Source organism: Solea solea, chromosome 4 (assembly GCF_958295425.1).
Source record: "Solea solea chromosome 4, fSolSol10.1, whole genome shotgun sequence".
Taxonomy (NCBI): domain Eukaryota; kingdom Metazoa; phylum Chordata; class Actinopteri; order Pleuronectiformes; family Soleidae; genus Solea; species Solea solea.
The window spans coordinates 1,533,133-1,548,487 of NC_081137.1; the positions used below are offsets into that span (position 1 = coordinate 1,533,133).

General features: G+C 43.5%; 3 protein-coding genes and 1 pseudogene across 5 annotated transcripts; all 4 read right to left on the reverse strand.

Moving 5' to 3' along the window:
* Window positions 1-214: 214 nt before the first annotated feature.
* LOC131459009 (putative monooxygenase p33MONOX) lies at window positions 215-6,547 on the reverse strand. Of its 3 annotated transcripts, none has more exons than XM_058628430.1 (9): window positions 6,386-6,547; window positions 4,648-4,762; window positions 4,397-4,464; window positions 3,794-3,969; window positions 3,585-3,699; window positions 3,251-3,378; window positions 3,050-3,153; window positions 2,770-2,945; window positions 215-1,776 (listed from the first exon to the last, which is right to left on the reverse strand). In XM_058628430.1, exons 3-9 carry the CDS (start codon window positions 4,419-4,421, stop codon window positions 1,562-1,564), a joined length of 939 nt encoding a protein of 312 aa, XP_058484413.1. In that variant the 5' UTR covers window positions 4,422-4,464; window positions 4,648-4,762; window positions 6,386-6,547; the 3' UTR covers window positions 215-1,561. The 3 variants fall into 3 exon arrangements, with proteins under 3 accessions (XP_058484413.1, XP_058484414.1, XP_058484412.1); XM_058628431.1 differs by having other exon boundaries at window positions 215-1,773; window positions 4,634-4,762; XM_058628429.1 differs by having other exon boundaries at window positions 4,634-4,762.
* A 105-nt stretch (window positions 6,548-6,652) lies between these two features.
* LOC131459006 (tripartite motif-containing protein 16-like) lies at window positions 6,653-9,026 on the reverse strand. Its single transcript, XM_058628424.1, has one exon. It carries the CDS (start codon window positions 8,649-8,651, stop codon window positions 6,957-6,959), a length of 1,695 nt encoding a protein of 564 aa, XP_058484407.1. The 5' UTR covers window positions 8,652-9,026; the 3' UTR covers window positions 6,653-6,956.
* A 198-nt stretch (window positions 9,027-9,224) lies between these two features.
* On the reverse strand, window positions 9,225-11,551 carry LOC131458527 (tripartite motif-containing protein 16-like; annotated as a pseudogene).
* Window positions 11,552-11,786: 235 nt separating this feature from the next.
* Window positions 11,787-14,024, reverse strand: LOC131458524 (tripartite motif-containing protein 16-like). Its single transcript, XM_058627686.1, has one exon. It carries the CDS (start codon window positions 13,924-13,926, stop codon window positions 12,247-12,249), a length of 1,680 nt encoding a protein of 559 aa, XP_058483669.1. The 5' UTR covers window positions 13,927-14,024; the 3' UTR covers window positions 11,787-12,246.
* Between the last annotated feature and the right edge of the window lie 1,331 nt (window positions 14,025-15,355).

Below are 15,355 nucleotides of genomic sequence, written 5' to 3' on the forward strand. Positions count from 1 at the left end.
AATGTGGAAAATGTCTGTTTCCACTGCGAGAAAACCTTTTACTTTTATTTCGGTGTCATTAACGTGAACAGATCAGTAATTCCACTTGTTCCTATGTTTATTTTGAAGGAGTTCATGAGGTCACGAGATAAAAACTGCGATATAAAACTCATAAAGGAGAAAACGGTGGACACAGAAAACAAATCACAGCAGAAATAACCAGAGACGCTCGTACTTGCGATGAGACTGTGACATTTATTTTGAAAAACTCTAAACAGAAGGAAGCTAAATGAAATAAATGAGAGAGGCTGCGGAACACGACATAAACATAAATTCAGTCAGAGGTTTAAAGGGCGACGCACTTTCACACGACGAACCAATGTAACAAAACGTAACAGATCAGAAACACACGACATCACACGACATCGAACCGCGACAAACTTACTCACGTTAATACGCCGACAAATAAGAGGCAGTGCCTTTCTTTTTCAAGCTCTATGAACCGTCGTCTCGAGGAAACGTCGCATTTAAAAACACTGGAGTGTTCAAAGACGATTCTGAACTCATGAAACGGCTTGTTATTATTTAAACTTTCGCTTCAGTCGAGGATTTAAAGACAAAAATATTAAATACATGGAACTAATTATAGCATTGTTCTGATTTCACATGTAAGGAATTGGTTTCTGTGATTCCGTCGACTCGGCATCAGTGAAACGAACCTTTAAGAACAAAAACCAGACGCTTCTAGAGACATTTATGACATTATTATTATTATTATTATTATTATTATTATATACTTCCATGTGGACGGGCGTCTGTGGGGGATCAGCGCGAGGATAAAGTGCATTTAAAAAGGGAATGATTTCAAAACCACCAAAAGAAAAGTAAAAACGTTTGACGGCAGAGTTCAGCCAACGTGGATGTAACGGAGCAAAGCGGAATATCTATCAGCAGATAATATAAATGTATGCACATATGGGCGGGTTATTAGGGTTCTATTACTAATGGAAAACACACAAAAAAAAACAAAAATGTACAGAACTGAACTGAGCCGCTCTGCTCGGTGGAAACGCGGTCTTTTGGTGGATCAGCGAAGAGCCACAGACGCTGACGTTGAGGGGCTCCCAGATTTCCAGCGACCTGGTTGGGAGTTAAGGGGGAAACTTAAGGGGAAACATATCTTGTGTTAGTGGTTTGAAAGCAGTCCAACGCATGGTCCGCTCCTGGTCTTACTGTATTCTTAGAGAAAACATTTATTCTACCTGATAAAGTAAGGGGCGCGTTACCCTTAAGTTTCCCCTTTAATGCTGCGAGTCAGACTGCGTCACGTGACGTCTGGAGCTCTTATTGGACAAGAAAAAGTGATAGGGAGTCACTTCCTGACTCTTAACTCATGTCCACTCTCCTCCTCTGTAGTGAGTTTAAGTTTCGTTATTGTGAATAAAGTGTTTGCCGTTGTTTTTGCCGCTGAAGCAGAGCTAAGGGACGGGTTCTTCTGACACGTCGCTGAGGTAAGAATGAGTGAAATGCACGGACGCGTTGCACGAGTATACGCGGGGTGACCCGCGGCGCCGCGCCCCGCTCAGAAACCCGACGGCGTGAGGACGTTCATGTCTCTGGGTTTGAGCTTGTGCGGCCGCGCCCCCTGGCGCCGGCCCTCCACCGTGGGGATCTCCATTTTGGGAGGGGCCATCCTCTGGGCGTCGACGCCGTCGTTGAGCCGCGCGGCCTGCGACTTCATCACCTCCATCGGGGTCGGCTTCTGGGCGCCGCGGTACGCCTGCAGCGCAAAGCCTGCTGGGAGAAGAGAGGAGGGACATCACTCGTCACGCCCAATATTTAAAGCTGCGGTTGGATTTTATTTCCTGTCGTTTGATCTTCATGTAACATCACGATTACTAAATGAATAAACTGATAACCTCAGCTTCTTCAATGGGAATATTTTCTTGTTTCATATATACATATACATATATATATATATATATATATATATATATATATATATATATATATATGTATATGTATATGTATATATATACACACATATATATGTATATATATGTATATATACACACATATTAAAAAACTTAAAAACTATTGTCAGAGCAAATAAAAATGTAAGTTTTAAAGAGATAAAAGTGAATATAAAGACTAAGTACCATGAAGAATTGTTTGAAATCATAAAATAACATTTATATTTAACAATAATTTATCACTGAAGTACAAAAAAACCACAACATTCCTACGCACCGACCTAAAGTCATGAAAAGTGTGAAGTAGTTTTCCAAACAGACTGAACTGATCCACGGGTGAAAAACGCAGACGACTCAAATCCCACATCTGGAATCATGGGACAAAGAGACGAGACGAACTTCACTCGACGCTCGAGTGAAGAATCTGTGTTTACCGTCGGTCTGAAGGTCGTTTGTTTGTAACGCAGGACAAGCTCCGGACGTCATGTGACTCCGTTTGCTCACACCGCCATGTTGGCAGGAAAGTCCTCAGGAGAAATGATGGATTCAAGCTTCAAGAGTTCAACGAGCAAAAATTCATAATTGTTCCTATATCATAGTTTCGTGTATTTGCTACATTATGACAGAAATAAATGAAACTTTTAAGACCTATAAGCAGCGTTCATGTGACTTTACACATTCATAATGTTGTGAAACACATAATAATCGCGATAATCGTAATATCGTGATCGATTCTCTGACAATAATTGTACCAAGAAAATCTATAATCGCGACATCCCGAGTCGTTAAGGTTCGACCAATCACAGACGAGGTTCACCTGCACCTGTTGCGTCCGATCCCAGGTCAGAGGTCGACTTGTGGACGAGCGGCCGGGGATTGAACACGCTCCACTTCTCGACCGCGCCGGCCCCCGCGTCCGCTCCTCCCATGTCCAGGCTGCTGCTGCTGGAGGAGCTCATGCCGACGTCCGACCCCGTGCTGCTGAACCAGGTCCTGCAAAAAACACACAAACCAACACAAAAACAGTGAGAACAGGAGCAAATGTCAGTGAGAAACTGGATCACCTGGTGTGTGTGTGTGTGTGTGTGTGTGTGTACCTGCGTTGTTGTTTCGGCGAGCTGTGCGGCGTGCTGGACGGCGTGGACTGGGCGGACGAGCTCGGCCGCTCTTCTCGGGTCTCCATGCTCTGGATCTGCAGTTTCTACAGAGCAACAACAAAAACAACCGTTTTCCTTTTGTCTGTTTTTGTCTGTTTTTGTCTCCATCGACGTAAAGTGCAGCGGCGACGCCATCTTCACCTGGAGAGACTCGGGCACGCGGTGGTGGTGTCTCGTCTCCTCGGCGGTGAGGCCTTTGTGGGGCGTGTAGCTGGTGTCAGTAAGCCCCGCCCTCTGCTCAAACTTGTACACACTGTCCTGAGTTTGCTCTGAGAGAGAGAACGACATGTAGCACACACCTGAGCAACAAGTACCGACATTTAAAAAAATAATAAAAAAAAATCGGATTTAATTTGTGAAATGTATAAAAAAATGTCGCAACTAATTCACTCGTTCTTAGCGCAGTGGTTTTTTGTTTGAGGGCGGGCCTTAGGAAGCCGACCTGCTGATCGTGATGACTCGTTAAAAAACTTACTGGTGATGAGGGAATTCATGATGATGGACGAGGCTTTGGTTTTCACGACGCCCCGTGGCCTCAGGAGGGCGCTGTCCTGCGCCGCAGAGTGCCTCACTGCACCGCTCTCGTCCTCCTGTTGGAAACAACAACAACAACAACAACATCCTGAACTCCGTCGCCAGACTTTGGACAAAACGTGCGCTACGCAGAGCGCGGTCGCGCCTCACCTCAGCCAGCTGCATGAACTTCCTCTCCGGTATGACGGGTCGTCTCCACAGGTTGTTGATGCTGATGTCATGAGGGGGCGTGGACATGGGCGCCTCCAGGTTGTCGTCATAGCTGATGGCTCGCCGGGTCATCCCGATGGGAAGCTTCATCCCGCCCATCCCTGAACCCTCGATGGCTGTCGACGCAAAAGACAAAACATGGGAATTAACAGGAAAAAAAGGAAGTTTGGGACACAGTTATTAATATATTTCCCAAATTCCCAAACGAATGGTGCTTTTCCACGACACAGTTCCTGCTTTTCCATCAGTGATCGAACCAATAGTTCCTGCTGTGACGAGGTTCTAAGCAAACTGAGCCAATCCATTAATTCTAATGATTCAGTTACACCCAAAACATCTGGTTTACAAGTCGCTAGTTTGTGCGTCTGTGTCGCGTCGGAAAACCACGTCACGGCAGTTTCACGCACGCAGCCGCTGCTATGATGACTCCGCCCACGTCGAGGAGGAGCTATGAAGTCATGGAAAGCGACGCGACTGATACCCGAGCGGAGTCGAGCTGGCAACTCTGTTCCCCAGCAGCCTCAGCTGAGAGGAAATCCTCACCTGGTAAATCGCCTGAGCCGGACATGATCGCCGTAAGATAACTGAACGAGAACAACCGGGGACAGGACCTGGAACAAAATTAAAGAAACACAAGATTGAAAAAAAATAAATAAATTACAGTGGGCCCGTAAAAATCAACACAACACAGAAATGAACAAAAAGTCCTTTATTCCATCTGCAAACAGGCGCGTGTTGACAGCAGACTTTTATGGGATGGCACAAACGGGCTCCTCATACCTCACTGTACGTACGCTGTGGTAGAAGCGCTCAAGACGGAAGCGGTGGCGGCGGTTACATCAGTCTGTCCGACGCGCACGGGACCCTCTGGCAGTGCATTGTGGGTGAGCAGGAAGGCCGGCGAAGCAACTGAAGAAACACAAGAAGACAAAAAGTCAGGGCCAGGACACAGGGACGTCCACTCTGATTCTGTTCGGGACGGTCAAGTCCTGGGTCAGGGTGAGGGATCACAGCGGCGGCCCATCCCCAGAGGTCGCTAGGGCGCCGCCCCGCCAGTCTCACGGATATGAACCGTCTAAAATAATGTACAAAGACAAGGAAAACGTTTAAATAAACGAGCTGCACATTTTACAGTCCGGGAGTGTGTAATCTGTTAGTTATGTAGTGTGTAATCTGTAATAATGTAGTGTGTAATCTGTAGTAATGCAGTGTGTAATCTGCGTTCAAGTGTAGTTTAAAAACGTTCCCCTGCTCGTTTATGGCGTGTGCTGCTCAAGTGACGTATGTCCGGTTCCTTGAGGGCAGAGGTGTCAAACTGGTGGCCCCCCACCTATATCACCGCCAGCGAGGTGATATATTGTATACACACAATATAATATAATATAATATAATATGTTTGCTAGCAATGTTTTTATAACATAATACATCACATTATTAAATGTATTACATACAACATTAATTTACATATAAAAATAAGCTTGTTTGGTGTTTAATTACAGTTGTCCACATTCATATTTACGTTACTTGAAATGAAATGACTTTTTTAGATTTATTTTGCATCATAAATATGTTTTTATTGTGAAGCATTAGTCGTTCCATATCAAAACGAGCACCTTTACTTTTTAAATTCTGGGGAAAAATCATCTCGAATATCTTAATTGTGATATCATGATGCAATATTGTGTTTTAATTTTAAGCGTTTCCACACTTTTTGCTCTCTATTTTCATAATCAATTCATGTGTTGACTATTTTCTGGTTAATCGAGGATTTTTCTTAAAATAATGATGTACACAACTAAAAAAGGAGCTCAAACAAGAGGAGAAAAGGTTATTTATAACAACAATAAGTATTATAACTCATGTTACAGCCTGTGGAGGAAGGATTTTTCAAGAGGATGATTATTCTAGAGGTGATTATAGAACACAGAGCAGAGACCTCAAAATAAAAGAGAATCATAGGCCTTTTCTATTCGTGTAGACTGAAATGTTGTATATTATTATTATAATATCTGCGTCTTCTAAAGTCACACATCCTGTCCACACTGCGAAGGCCCCACCGCCATTCAAAACCCCGTTCACACATCTAGCAATTTAAGATGTATAACGGTTCGTAAAAAACCCCACAAAATGTGCATTACAGTATGATATGGTTGAGCTATGTGGTCAAAAACAGAATAATATGTGAAGAACGTGTATTTTACGCAGACTGGTTATTGTATGGCTGCTTCGATGACGACAGCAACATGGGCTCGTTATTTTGTTTAGATTTTTTGGTTTCATGTTTTGCCGAAAAAATACATTTAGTCCGGAATGCAATAACCCCGAGTTGAAGAGTGGTGGGTGGACAAACACATAATTACAGATGAACAGATTTATCATGTATATACATGGGTTGAGAAGCCTATCTACGTGAAAATCGGCAATTTTTGAATGGGGTTTGGTGGCAGCCAGGCGGGTGGTGGATGTAACGGACACCAGGATGCCACGGAGCTCGCTGTCAACGTAGTAAGCTGCGTTATTATTTCCCCTCACCTGGAAGAAGACGGCGGCTTCACAGCGAAGGCTCAGGAGTGGGGGAACCTCCGACACCGACTGGGCCGCGTAGAGAAGGACGGCGTCGTCGATTAGCTGCCATTATTGTGTCCGCTAAATAAAAGACGTTTCCTCATTCAGCGGTGGTACGCTCTCGCTGACGCTGCTGTTCTCGCGAGAATTGAGTCTGAAACGCAGGGGGCCTGCAGTGAAGTGTTCAAAATGGATGTTTTTAGCTGGATAGCAAGACAACTGTTCGTTGTTTTGTTTTGTTTTGAATTTATTTTCACCCTCAACTTCAAACATGTTAAGAATAATCTGTTTTAATGAAACAAACTCCACGGGATATAAGGAATAAAACGATGACAACATGATGATATAATACAAACATCAACAATAGATAGACACTTTGAATGACTTTGTTTCACCTCAATGTGACAGAAACGATGAAATCTCAAATCACCTCCTCATTGATGATCATCGTGATGATGATAATTTGACCAAACGTCAAAGAATCTGACATCGATACAAAAAACCCACAACAACTCACTGGTCCTGAAAGAACTCAAGTCTATTTCAGTTTAAAGAACTCAGCTGTGTCTCCAGATGAAGAAGAAGAATGAAACCTAACTCCAGCATAGAGATTCTGAGTGAACGTAGTATGGACTCTGTGGAGGAGAGTCATGGTGTCAGAGACTCTGTAGAAGGACAGAAGACCTGCTCTGTGGTCCAGGTAAACTCCTCCTCTGGAGGACAAACCATCAAAGACTTTAGTCCCGATTCTGTTGTGAACAAACTCACAACTGTTTTGTTTACAAACTAAAGCCCAAGATTTGTCATTGAATCCAAACGAACATTCATCTGAACTCCCTGATCTGCTGATGTTCTTGTACGTCACTGCTACAGAAACTCCTCCTCCTCTTCCTCTCCCTCTCCACTCCACCTCCCAGTAACAACGTCCAGTCAGACTCTCTTTACTCAGGACCTGACACCAATAAATGAATCTGTCTGTGTGACTGGAATAAGACTGATCTTCCTTCATAAATGTCACTTTTCTGTTTCCCTCAGATAATAACAGACGTGTGTTTACTGTGTTTGGATCCAGTGTGATTTCCTGTGAATATCTGAAGAATTCAGCTCTGGTCTTTGGTTCTGGTTCTGGCAGTAAAACATCTACTTCAGCCACAGCCAGTGAGAAGTTTGTCCACGTCTTGGTCAGGTCGTCCTGCAGTTGACTTCTGACCTTTGCCACAGCCGCTGTCACTTCCTCAAAGTGTCTCTGAGGACAGACGTTGATGGTGGACGAGTGTGTGGATGGACTGAGAGCTGACAGTGAGCGGAAGTTGAGGAGAAACTGGTTGTGGTCGTGTGTGAGTGAGAGCTGCTTCAGTTCAGCTTCTCTCTTCTTCAGCTCAGTGAGCTCCTGTTGAAGCTTCTTCTCAACGTCTTTGACTCGCTTCACTTCAGTTTCCTCCTGGGATCTGATCTGCTGCTTCACATCAGAGCTTCTTTTCTGCAGGAGACGCATCATCTCAGTGAAGGTCTTGTCAGTGTCGTCCACTGCTTTATCAGCAGAGAGACTGAGAGTCTTTCTCTGCTGTTGAAGCACCTTCACGTCTCTGTCTATGTCCTGGACTGTATGCTGGATTTCATTTAGACTCAGATCCAGCTCTCTCTGCTTCTGCTTCCTTTCTACTGCAGCTGAGACCGTGTCATGGTCTTCATGTTCATGCACAGGGCAGAGATAACAGATACACTGCTGATCAGTGCGGCAGAACATCTTCATCACCTCATTGTGACGAGGGCAGATGTTCTCCTGGAGGTTCTTGGACGGCTCCACCAGCTTGTGTTTCTTGAATGGAGGTGATTGATGATGAGGCTGGAGATGTTCCTCACAGTAAGAGGCCAAACAAACCAAACAGGACTTGAGAGCTTTCAGTTTCCTGCCAGTGCAGACATCACAGGCCACATCTTCAGCTCCAGCATAGCAGTGATCAGCAGGGGCAGCTTGGAGTCCAGTCTTCTTCAGCTCCTCCACTAAAACTGCTAACATGGTGCTTTTCTTCACTTCAGGCCTCGGTGTGAAGACCTCTCTACACTGAGGGCAGCTGTAGATCCTCCTGTCATCCTCTTTGTCCCAGTGGTCTTTAATACAGTTCATACAGACGCTGTGTCCACAGGAAAGAGTCACCGGATCCTTCAGAAGATCCAAACAGCAGGGACAAGAGAAGGTTTCTCTCTGCAGCTGAACTCCTGTCTGCGCCATTTCACCTCTCAGTCCCGACGACCGTCCGAGTTCCTCGTCCTCAGAAGATTTGGACGAGTTACTTTCAAAAAAGGGTAATCTGTTGTAGTTACTCCATCCAAAAGTGAGTTAGTAACTGAGTTACAGCATCATATAAGTAAAAAGTTACCAGGGAAATTAACTATTGCTTTACGGGTTATTCTAAGCATCTGTTCAGATATTTTATAATAAAACTGAACATTAAGTAAGTTTAATGAATGAAATGAACACTAAAAAGAAAACGTTGTACAGTATAATCTACGACAATGTGAGAGCGGCGAGCGATCAAAACACTTTGTTCCTCAGTATAATGTATACTACATTATTGCTAATAAAAGAATAAAAGACAATACTTTATTGCCTCTTACCCTAATGTGATGAAAGTAATGTGTTCCAGTTAAAGAAGTTACCTTTGAACTTTCTCCCCCCCGCCCACCTCTGCCTCTGATTGGCTTACCATGACGTTTTAGTCATCGTTACTTACACGTTAGTTTTTTTATTAGAGTTATTCTTGACAATAAGAAAAAGAATATTCAGGACTGAAACAAATGTTGATATTTATTTTTTATTTAGGAAGAAAAAAGAACAAACAATCACTTTGTGTCACCTCGATCTCAAACATGGAAAAACATAAAAATAATAATGATCTGGCTGATTAAAACAAACTCCACAGATATAAGGAATTAAATGATGACAACATGATGATATAATACAATCATCAACAATGGATAGATACTTTGAATCACTTTGTTTCACCTCAATGTGACAGAAAAGAAAAGAAGAAATCACCTCCTCATTGATGATCATCATGATCATGACAATTTGAGCAAACATCAAAGAATCTGACATTGACAACAACATTTCTTTCAATCTCTTTAAACACAGAGTTGAACTCACTGCTCCTGAAAGAACTCGAGTCTATTTGAGTTTACAGACTCAGCTGTGGATCCAGGTGGAGAAGAATAAAACCCAACTCCAGCATAGAGATTCTGAGTGAACGTGGTCTGGACTCTGTGGAGGAGAGTCATGGTATCAGAGACTCTGTAGAAGGACACAAGACCTGCTCTGTGATCCAGGTAGACTCCTACTGTGGAGACTGTAACATCTGCGACTCTAGTGCTGATTCTATTGTGAGAAAAATGACTACTGTTTTGGTTACAAACTAAAGCCCAAGATTTGTCATTGAATCCAAAACCACATTGATCTGAACTCCCTAATCTGCTGATGTTCTTGTACGTCACTGCTACATAAACTCCTCCTCTTCCTCTCCACTCCACCTCCCAGTAACAACGTCCAGTCAGACTCTCTTTACTCAGGAACTGATACCAACCAGTGAACCTGTCTGTGTGACTAGAATAAGACTAATCTTCCTTCATTAATGTCACTTTTCTGTTTCCCTCAGATAATAACAGACGTGTGTTTGCTGTGTTTGGATCCAGTGTGATTTCCTGTGAATATCTGAAGAATTCAGCTCTGGTCTTTGGTCCTGGTTTTGTCAGCAAAACATCTACTTCAGCCACAGCCAGTGAGATGTTTGTCCATGTCTCGGTCAGGACGTCCTGCAGTTGACCTCTGACCTTTGCCACAGCCACTGTCACATCCTCAAAGTGTCTCAGAGGATGGACGTTGATGGTGGACGAGTGTGTGGATGGACTGAGTGCTGACAGTGAGCGGAAGTTGAGGAGAAACTGGTTGTGGTCGTGTGTGAGTGAGAGCTGCTTCAGTTCAGCTTCTCTCTTCTTCAGCTTAGTGAGCTCCTGCTGAAGCTTCTTCTCAACGTCTTTGACTCGACTCACTTCAGTTTCCAGCTTGGATCTGATCTGCTGCTTCACATCAGAGCTTCTTTTCTGCAGGAGACGCATCATCTCAGTGAAGGTCTTGTCAGTGTCTTCCACTGCTTTATCAGCAGAGAGACTGAGAGTCTTTCTCTGCTGTTGAAGCACCTTAACACCGTTGTCTATGTCCTGGACTGTCTGCTGGATTTCTTCTAGACTCAGATCCAGCTCTCTCTGCTTCTGCTTCCTTTCTGCTGCAGCTGAAACTGGGCAGATGTTCTCCTGGAGGTTCTTGGACGGCTCCACCAGCTTGTGTTTCTTGGATGGAGGTGATTGATAATGAGGCTGGAGATGTTCCTCACAGTAAGAGGCCAAACAAACCAAACAGGACTTGAGAGCTTTCAGTTTCCTGCCAGTGCAGACATCACAGGCCACATCTTCAGCTCCAGCATAGCAGTGATCAGCAGGAGCAGCGTGGAGTCCAGTCTTCTTCAGCTCCTCCACTAAAACTGCTAACATGGTGTTTTTCTTCACTTCAGGCCTCGGTGTGAAGACCTCTCTACACTGAGGGCAGCTGTAGATCCTCCTGTCATCCTCTTTGTCCCAGTGGTCTTTAATACAGTTCATACAGACGCTGTGTCCACAGGAAAGAGTCACCGGATCCTTCAGAAGATCCAAACAGCAGGGACAAGAGAAGGTTTCTCTCTGCAGCTGAACTCCTGTCTGCGCCATTTCACCTCTCAGTCACGACGACCGTCTGAGTTCCTCGTCCTCAGAAGATTTGAACGAGTTACTTTCAAAAAAGAGGAAATCTGTTGTAGTTACTACATCCAAAAGTGAGTTAGTAACTGAGTTACAGCATCATATAAGTAAAAGGTTACCAGGGAAATTAACTATTGCTTTACGGGTTATTCTAAGCATTTGTTCAGATATTTATAATAAAACTGAACATTAAATATGTTTAATGAATGAAATGAAAACTAAATAGAAAACGTTGTACAGTATAATCTACGACAATGTGAGAGCGGAGAGCGATCAAAACACATTGTTCCTCAGTATAATGTATACTACATTATTGCTAATAAAAGAATAAAAGACAATACTTTATTGCCTCTTACCCTATTGTGATGAAAGTAATGTGTTCCAGTTAAAGAAGTTACCTTTGAACTTTCTCCCCCCCGCCCACCTCTGCCTCTGATTGGCTTACCATGACGTTTTAGTCATCGTTACTTTCACGTTAGTTTTTTTAATATAGTTATTCTTGACAATAAGAATAAGAATATTCAGGACTGAAACAAATGTTGATATTTATTTTTTATTTAGGAAGAAAAAAGAACAAACAATCACTTTGTTTCACCTCGATCTCAAACATGGAAAAACATAAAAAAAATAATGATCTGGCTGATTAAAACAAACTCCACAGATATAAGGAATTAAATGATGACAACATGATGATATAATACAATCATCAACAATGGATAGATACTTTGAATCACTTTGTTTCACCTCAATGTGACAGAAAAGAAAAGAAGAAATCACCTCGTCATTGATGATCATCATGATCATGACAATTTGAGCAAACATCAAAGAATCTGACATCGACAACAACATGAGTTCTTTCAAAGAGACAAATGTTAAATGTGATTATAGATTTGTGTCTTTACAAAGTGACAAGAAAAACATCTTTTAAACAAGTGGACTCGCCCACACTGTTTGATTGACAGGTGATCAGAGCGACGAGAGCAGAGAAGTGAAAGATTTAAACTCAGAGTTGAACTCACTGCTCCTGAAAGAACTCAAGTCTATTTGAGTTTACAGAACTTTGCTGTGGATCCAGGTAGAGAAAAAAGACGAACTCCAGCATAGAGAGTCTGAGTAAATGTGGTCTGGACTCTGTGGAGCAGAGTCATGGTGTCAGAGACTCTGTAGAAGGACAGAAGACCTGCTCTGTGGTCCAGGTAAACTCCTACTCTGGAGACTTTAACATCTGAGACTTTAGTGCTGATTCTATTGTGAAAAAAATTACAACTGTTTTGGTTACAAAATAAAGCCCAAGATTTGTCATTGCATCCAAATATACATTGATCTGAACTCTCTGATCTGCTGATGTTCTTGTATGTCACTGCTACATAAACTGCTAGTATTCCTGTCCACTTCACCTCCCAGTAACAACGTCCAGTCAGACTCTGTTTACTCATGACCTGACAATAACCAGTGAATCTGTCTGTGTGACTGGAATAAGACTGATCTTCCTTCATTACTGTCACTTTTCTGTTTCCCTCAGATAATAACAGACGTGTGTGAGCTGTGTTTGGATCCAGTGTGATTTCCTGTGAATATCTGAAGAATTCAGCTCTGGTCTTTGGTTCTGGTTCTGTCAGTAAAACATCTACTTCAGCCACAGCCAGTGAGATGTCTGTCCACGTCTTGGTCAGGAGGTCCTGCAGTTGACCTCTGACCTTTGTCACAGCCGCCGTCACGTCCTCAAAGTGTCTCAGAGGACGGACGTTGATGGTGGACGAGTGTGTAGATGGACTGAGTGCTGACAGTGAGCGGAAGTTGAGGAGAAACTGGTTGTGGTCGTGTGTGAGTGAGAGCTGCTTCAGTTCAGCTTCTCTCTTCTTCAGCTCAACAAGCTCCTGTTGAAGCTTCTTCTCAACGTCTTTTACTCGACTCACTTCAGTTTCCTCCTGGGATCTGATCTGCTGCTTCACATCAGAGCTTCTTTTCTGCAGGAGACGCATCATCTCAGTGAAGCTCTCGTCTGTTTCCTCCACTGCTTTATCAGCAGAGAGACTGAGAGTCTTCACCTCCTGTTGAAGCGCCTTCACGTCTCTGTCTATGTCCTGGACTGTCTGCTGGATTTCTTCTCGACTCAGATCCAGCTCTCTCTGCTTCTGCTTCCTTTCTGCTGCAGCTGAGACCGTGTCATGATCTTTATGTTCATCAACAGAGCAGAGATAACAGATACACTGCTGATCAGTGCGGCAGAACATCTTCATCACCTCATCATGATGAGGGCAGATGTTCTCCTGGAGGTTCTTGGACGGCTCCACCAGCTTGTGTTTCTTTAATGGAGGTGATTGATGATGAGGCTGGAGATGTTCCTCACAGTAAGAGGCCAAACAAATCAAACAGGACTTGAGAGCTTTCAGTTTCCTGCCAGTGCAGACATCACAGGCCACATCTTGAGCTCCAGCATAGCAGTGATCAGCAGGAGCAGCTTGGAGTCCAGTCTTCTTCAGCTCCTCCACTAAATCTGCTAACATGGTGCTTTTCTTCACTTCAGGCCTTGGTGTGAAGACCTCTCTACACTGAGGGCAGCTGTAGATCCTCCTGTCATCCTCTGTGTCCCAGTGGTCTTTAATACAGTTCATACAGAAGCTGTGTCCACAGGAAAGAGTCACCGGATCCTTCAGAAGATCCAAACAGCAGGGACAAGAGAAGGTTTCTCTCTGCAGCTGAACTCCTGTCTGCGCCATTTCACCTCTCAGTCCCGACAACCGTCTGACTTCCTCTTCCTCAGAAGTGGAACTGGTTTGAGCTCTGAAGTCAACAACATGCGACAGAGCAGTGGGCGGAGCCTGTCAGCTCCTGCTCTTCACCACCCGTTGGCTCCTCCTCCCATTGTCAAACTGCAGATGTAAGGGGGAGGGAACCAGGAAATGTGAGCTCAGTGTGGAGCAGGCTGAACCCCTCCCACCCTGACATGGAGTGAACTCTGTTCTTTGCGACACTCCCAGCTGAATGAACTCCCCTGATCACATTCACTTCAATTTCTTGTTTATTTTATGTATGTCTGTTGCAATGTGTAAGTGTTCTCTGGCATGGAATAAGAAAAACGTTCATCAGAATGTTGAAATACTGCAGCTCTGGAATAATGTCTGCTCCAGCTGTTACTCGTGAAAAACACTAGGGGGCAGCACAAGGATAATACCGTATATATTCAGTCTGTTAGGTTCACTGATATATTCCTCCATCTCTCTGGATTTAAAGTGCACAGTGAGTTCTTTAAGCTTGAAAGCAGCAGTGGTGCCGCTCATTTGTGGTCAGGAGCTTTTCCTGCCAACATGGTGGCATGAGCAAACCGAGTCACATGACTCAGCTCTGTGTCCATTTTGAAACAAGTTTTAGGGCTAAGTTTTTTTATTGTATCGTTTTATTTTTATCGACACAGAACCGGGTTTTCATTCCCAGGAATAACTACGTTTGCAAAAAAAGGTTCCAGTGTAGGGAAATCTCAAAACACTAACATCTGTATTACGCTTGGATTTGTTGATCTTTTTTTGTGGTCGTATTCCTGGCTTTCCTCAATCTGTCTCTGTATACATTGTAACGTATACTTATTCGAATAAAGCTCTATTTTTATGATGAATTATTTTTATGACCATTATTATGTGCACAATATCATGTTTTTCTGCAGCAGTGTTGCAGCACCACTTACAGGCCTGGCATATGTACTACAGCTTTAAATCAGGGCATTAAAACAATGCCCTGATTTAGGTTTAGGCCCTTCAGCGAATTGGATGAAGTTTTTTATATCTTTTTTTTTATTGATGGACAATCACAGTATTTAAGTACTTAGTGAGTTAAGTTTAATTTGTTTCAAATAAGATGTGCATTTAGGAATAATCATGTACATGTCGCAGCACAGGATTGTGCAACAATATTGATAAGATAACAATGACCTGGAAAAATGAAGGGGCCTAATTCTGCGGGCCTGAAATTGCTGCAACTACACCGCCCAGTCACTAAGGGGCGCTGTTGTGAAACAAAGAGAGGGTTAATTCTGCGGGCTTAAAACTATGGGCGGGCCTGAAACTGCTGCCTGAGGGCCTGCAGCTACATACTACTGGCGTTTGCAGAGAACTTTTTCAAATCCACCCCCATTGAAATGTGTGTATACGCCCC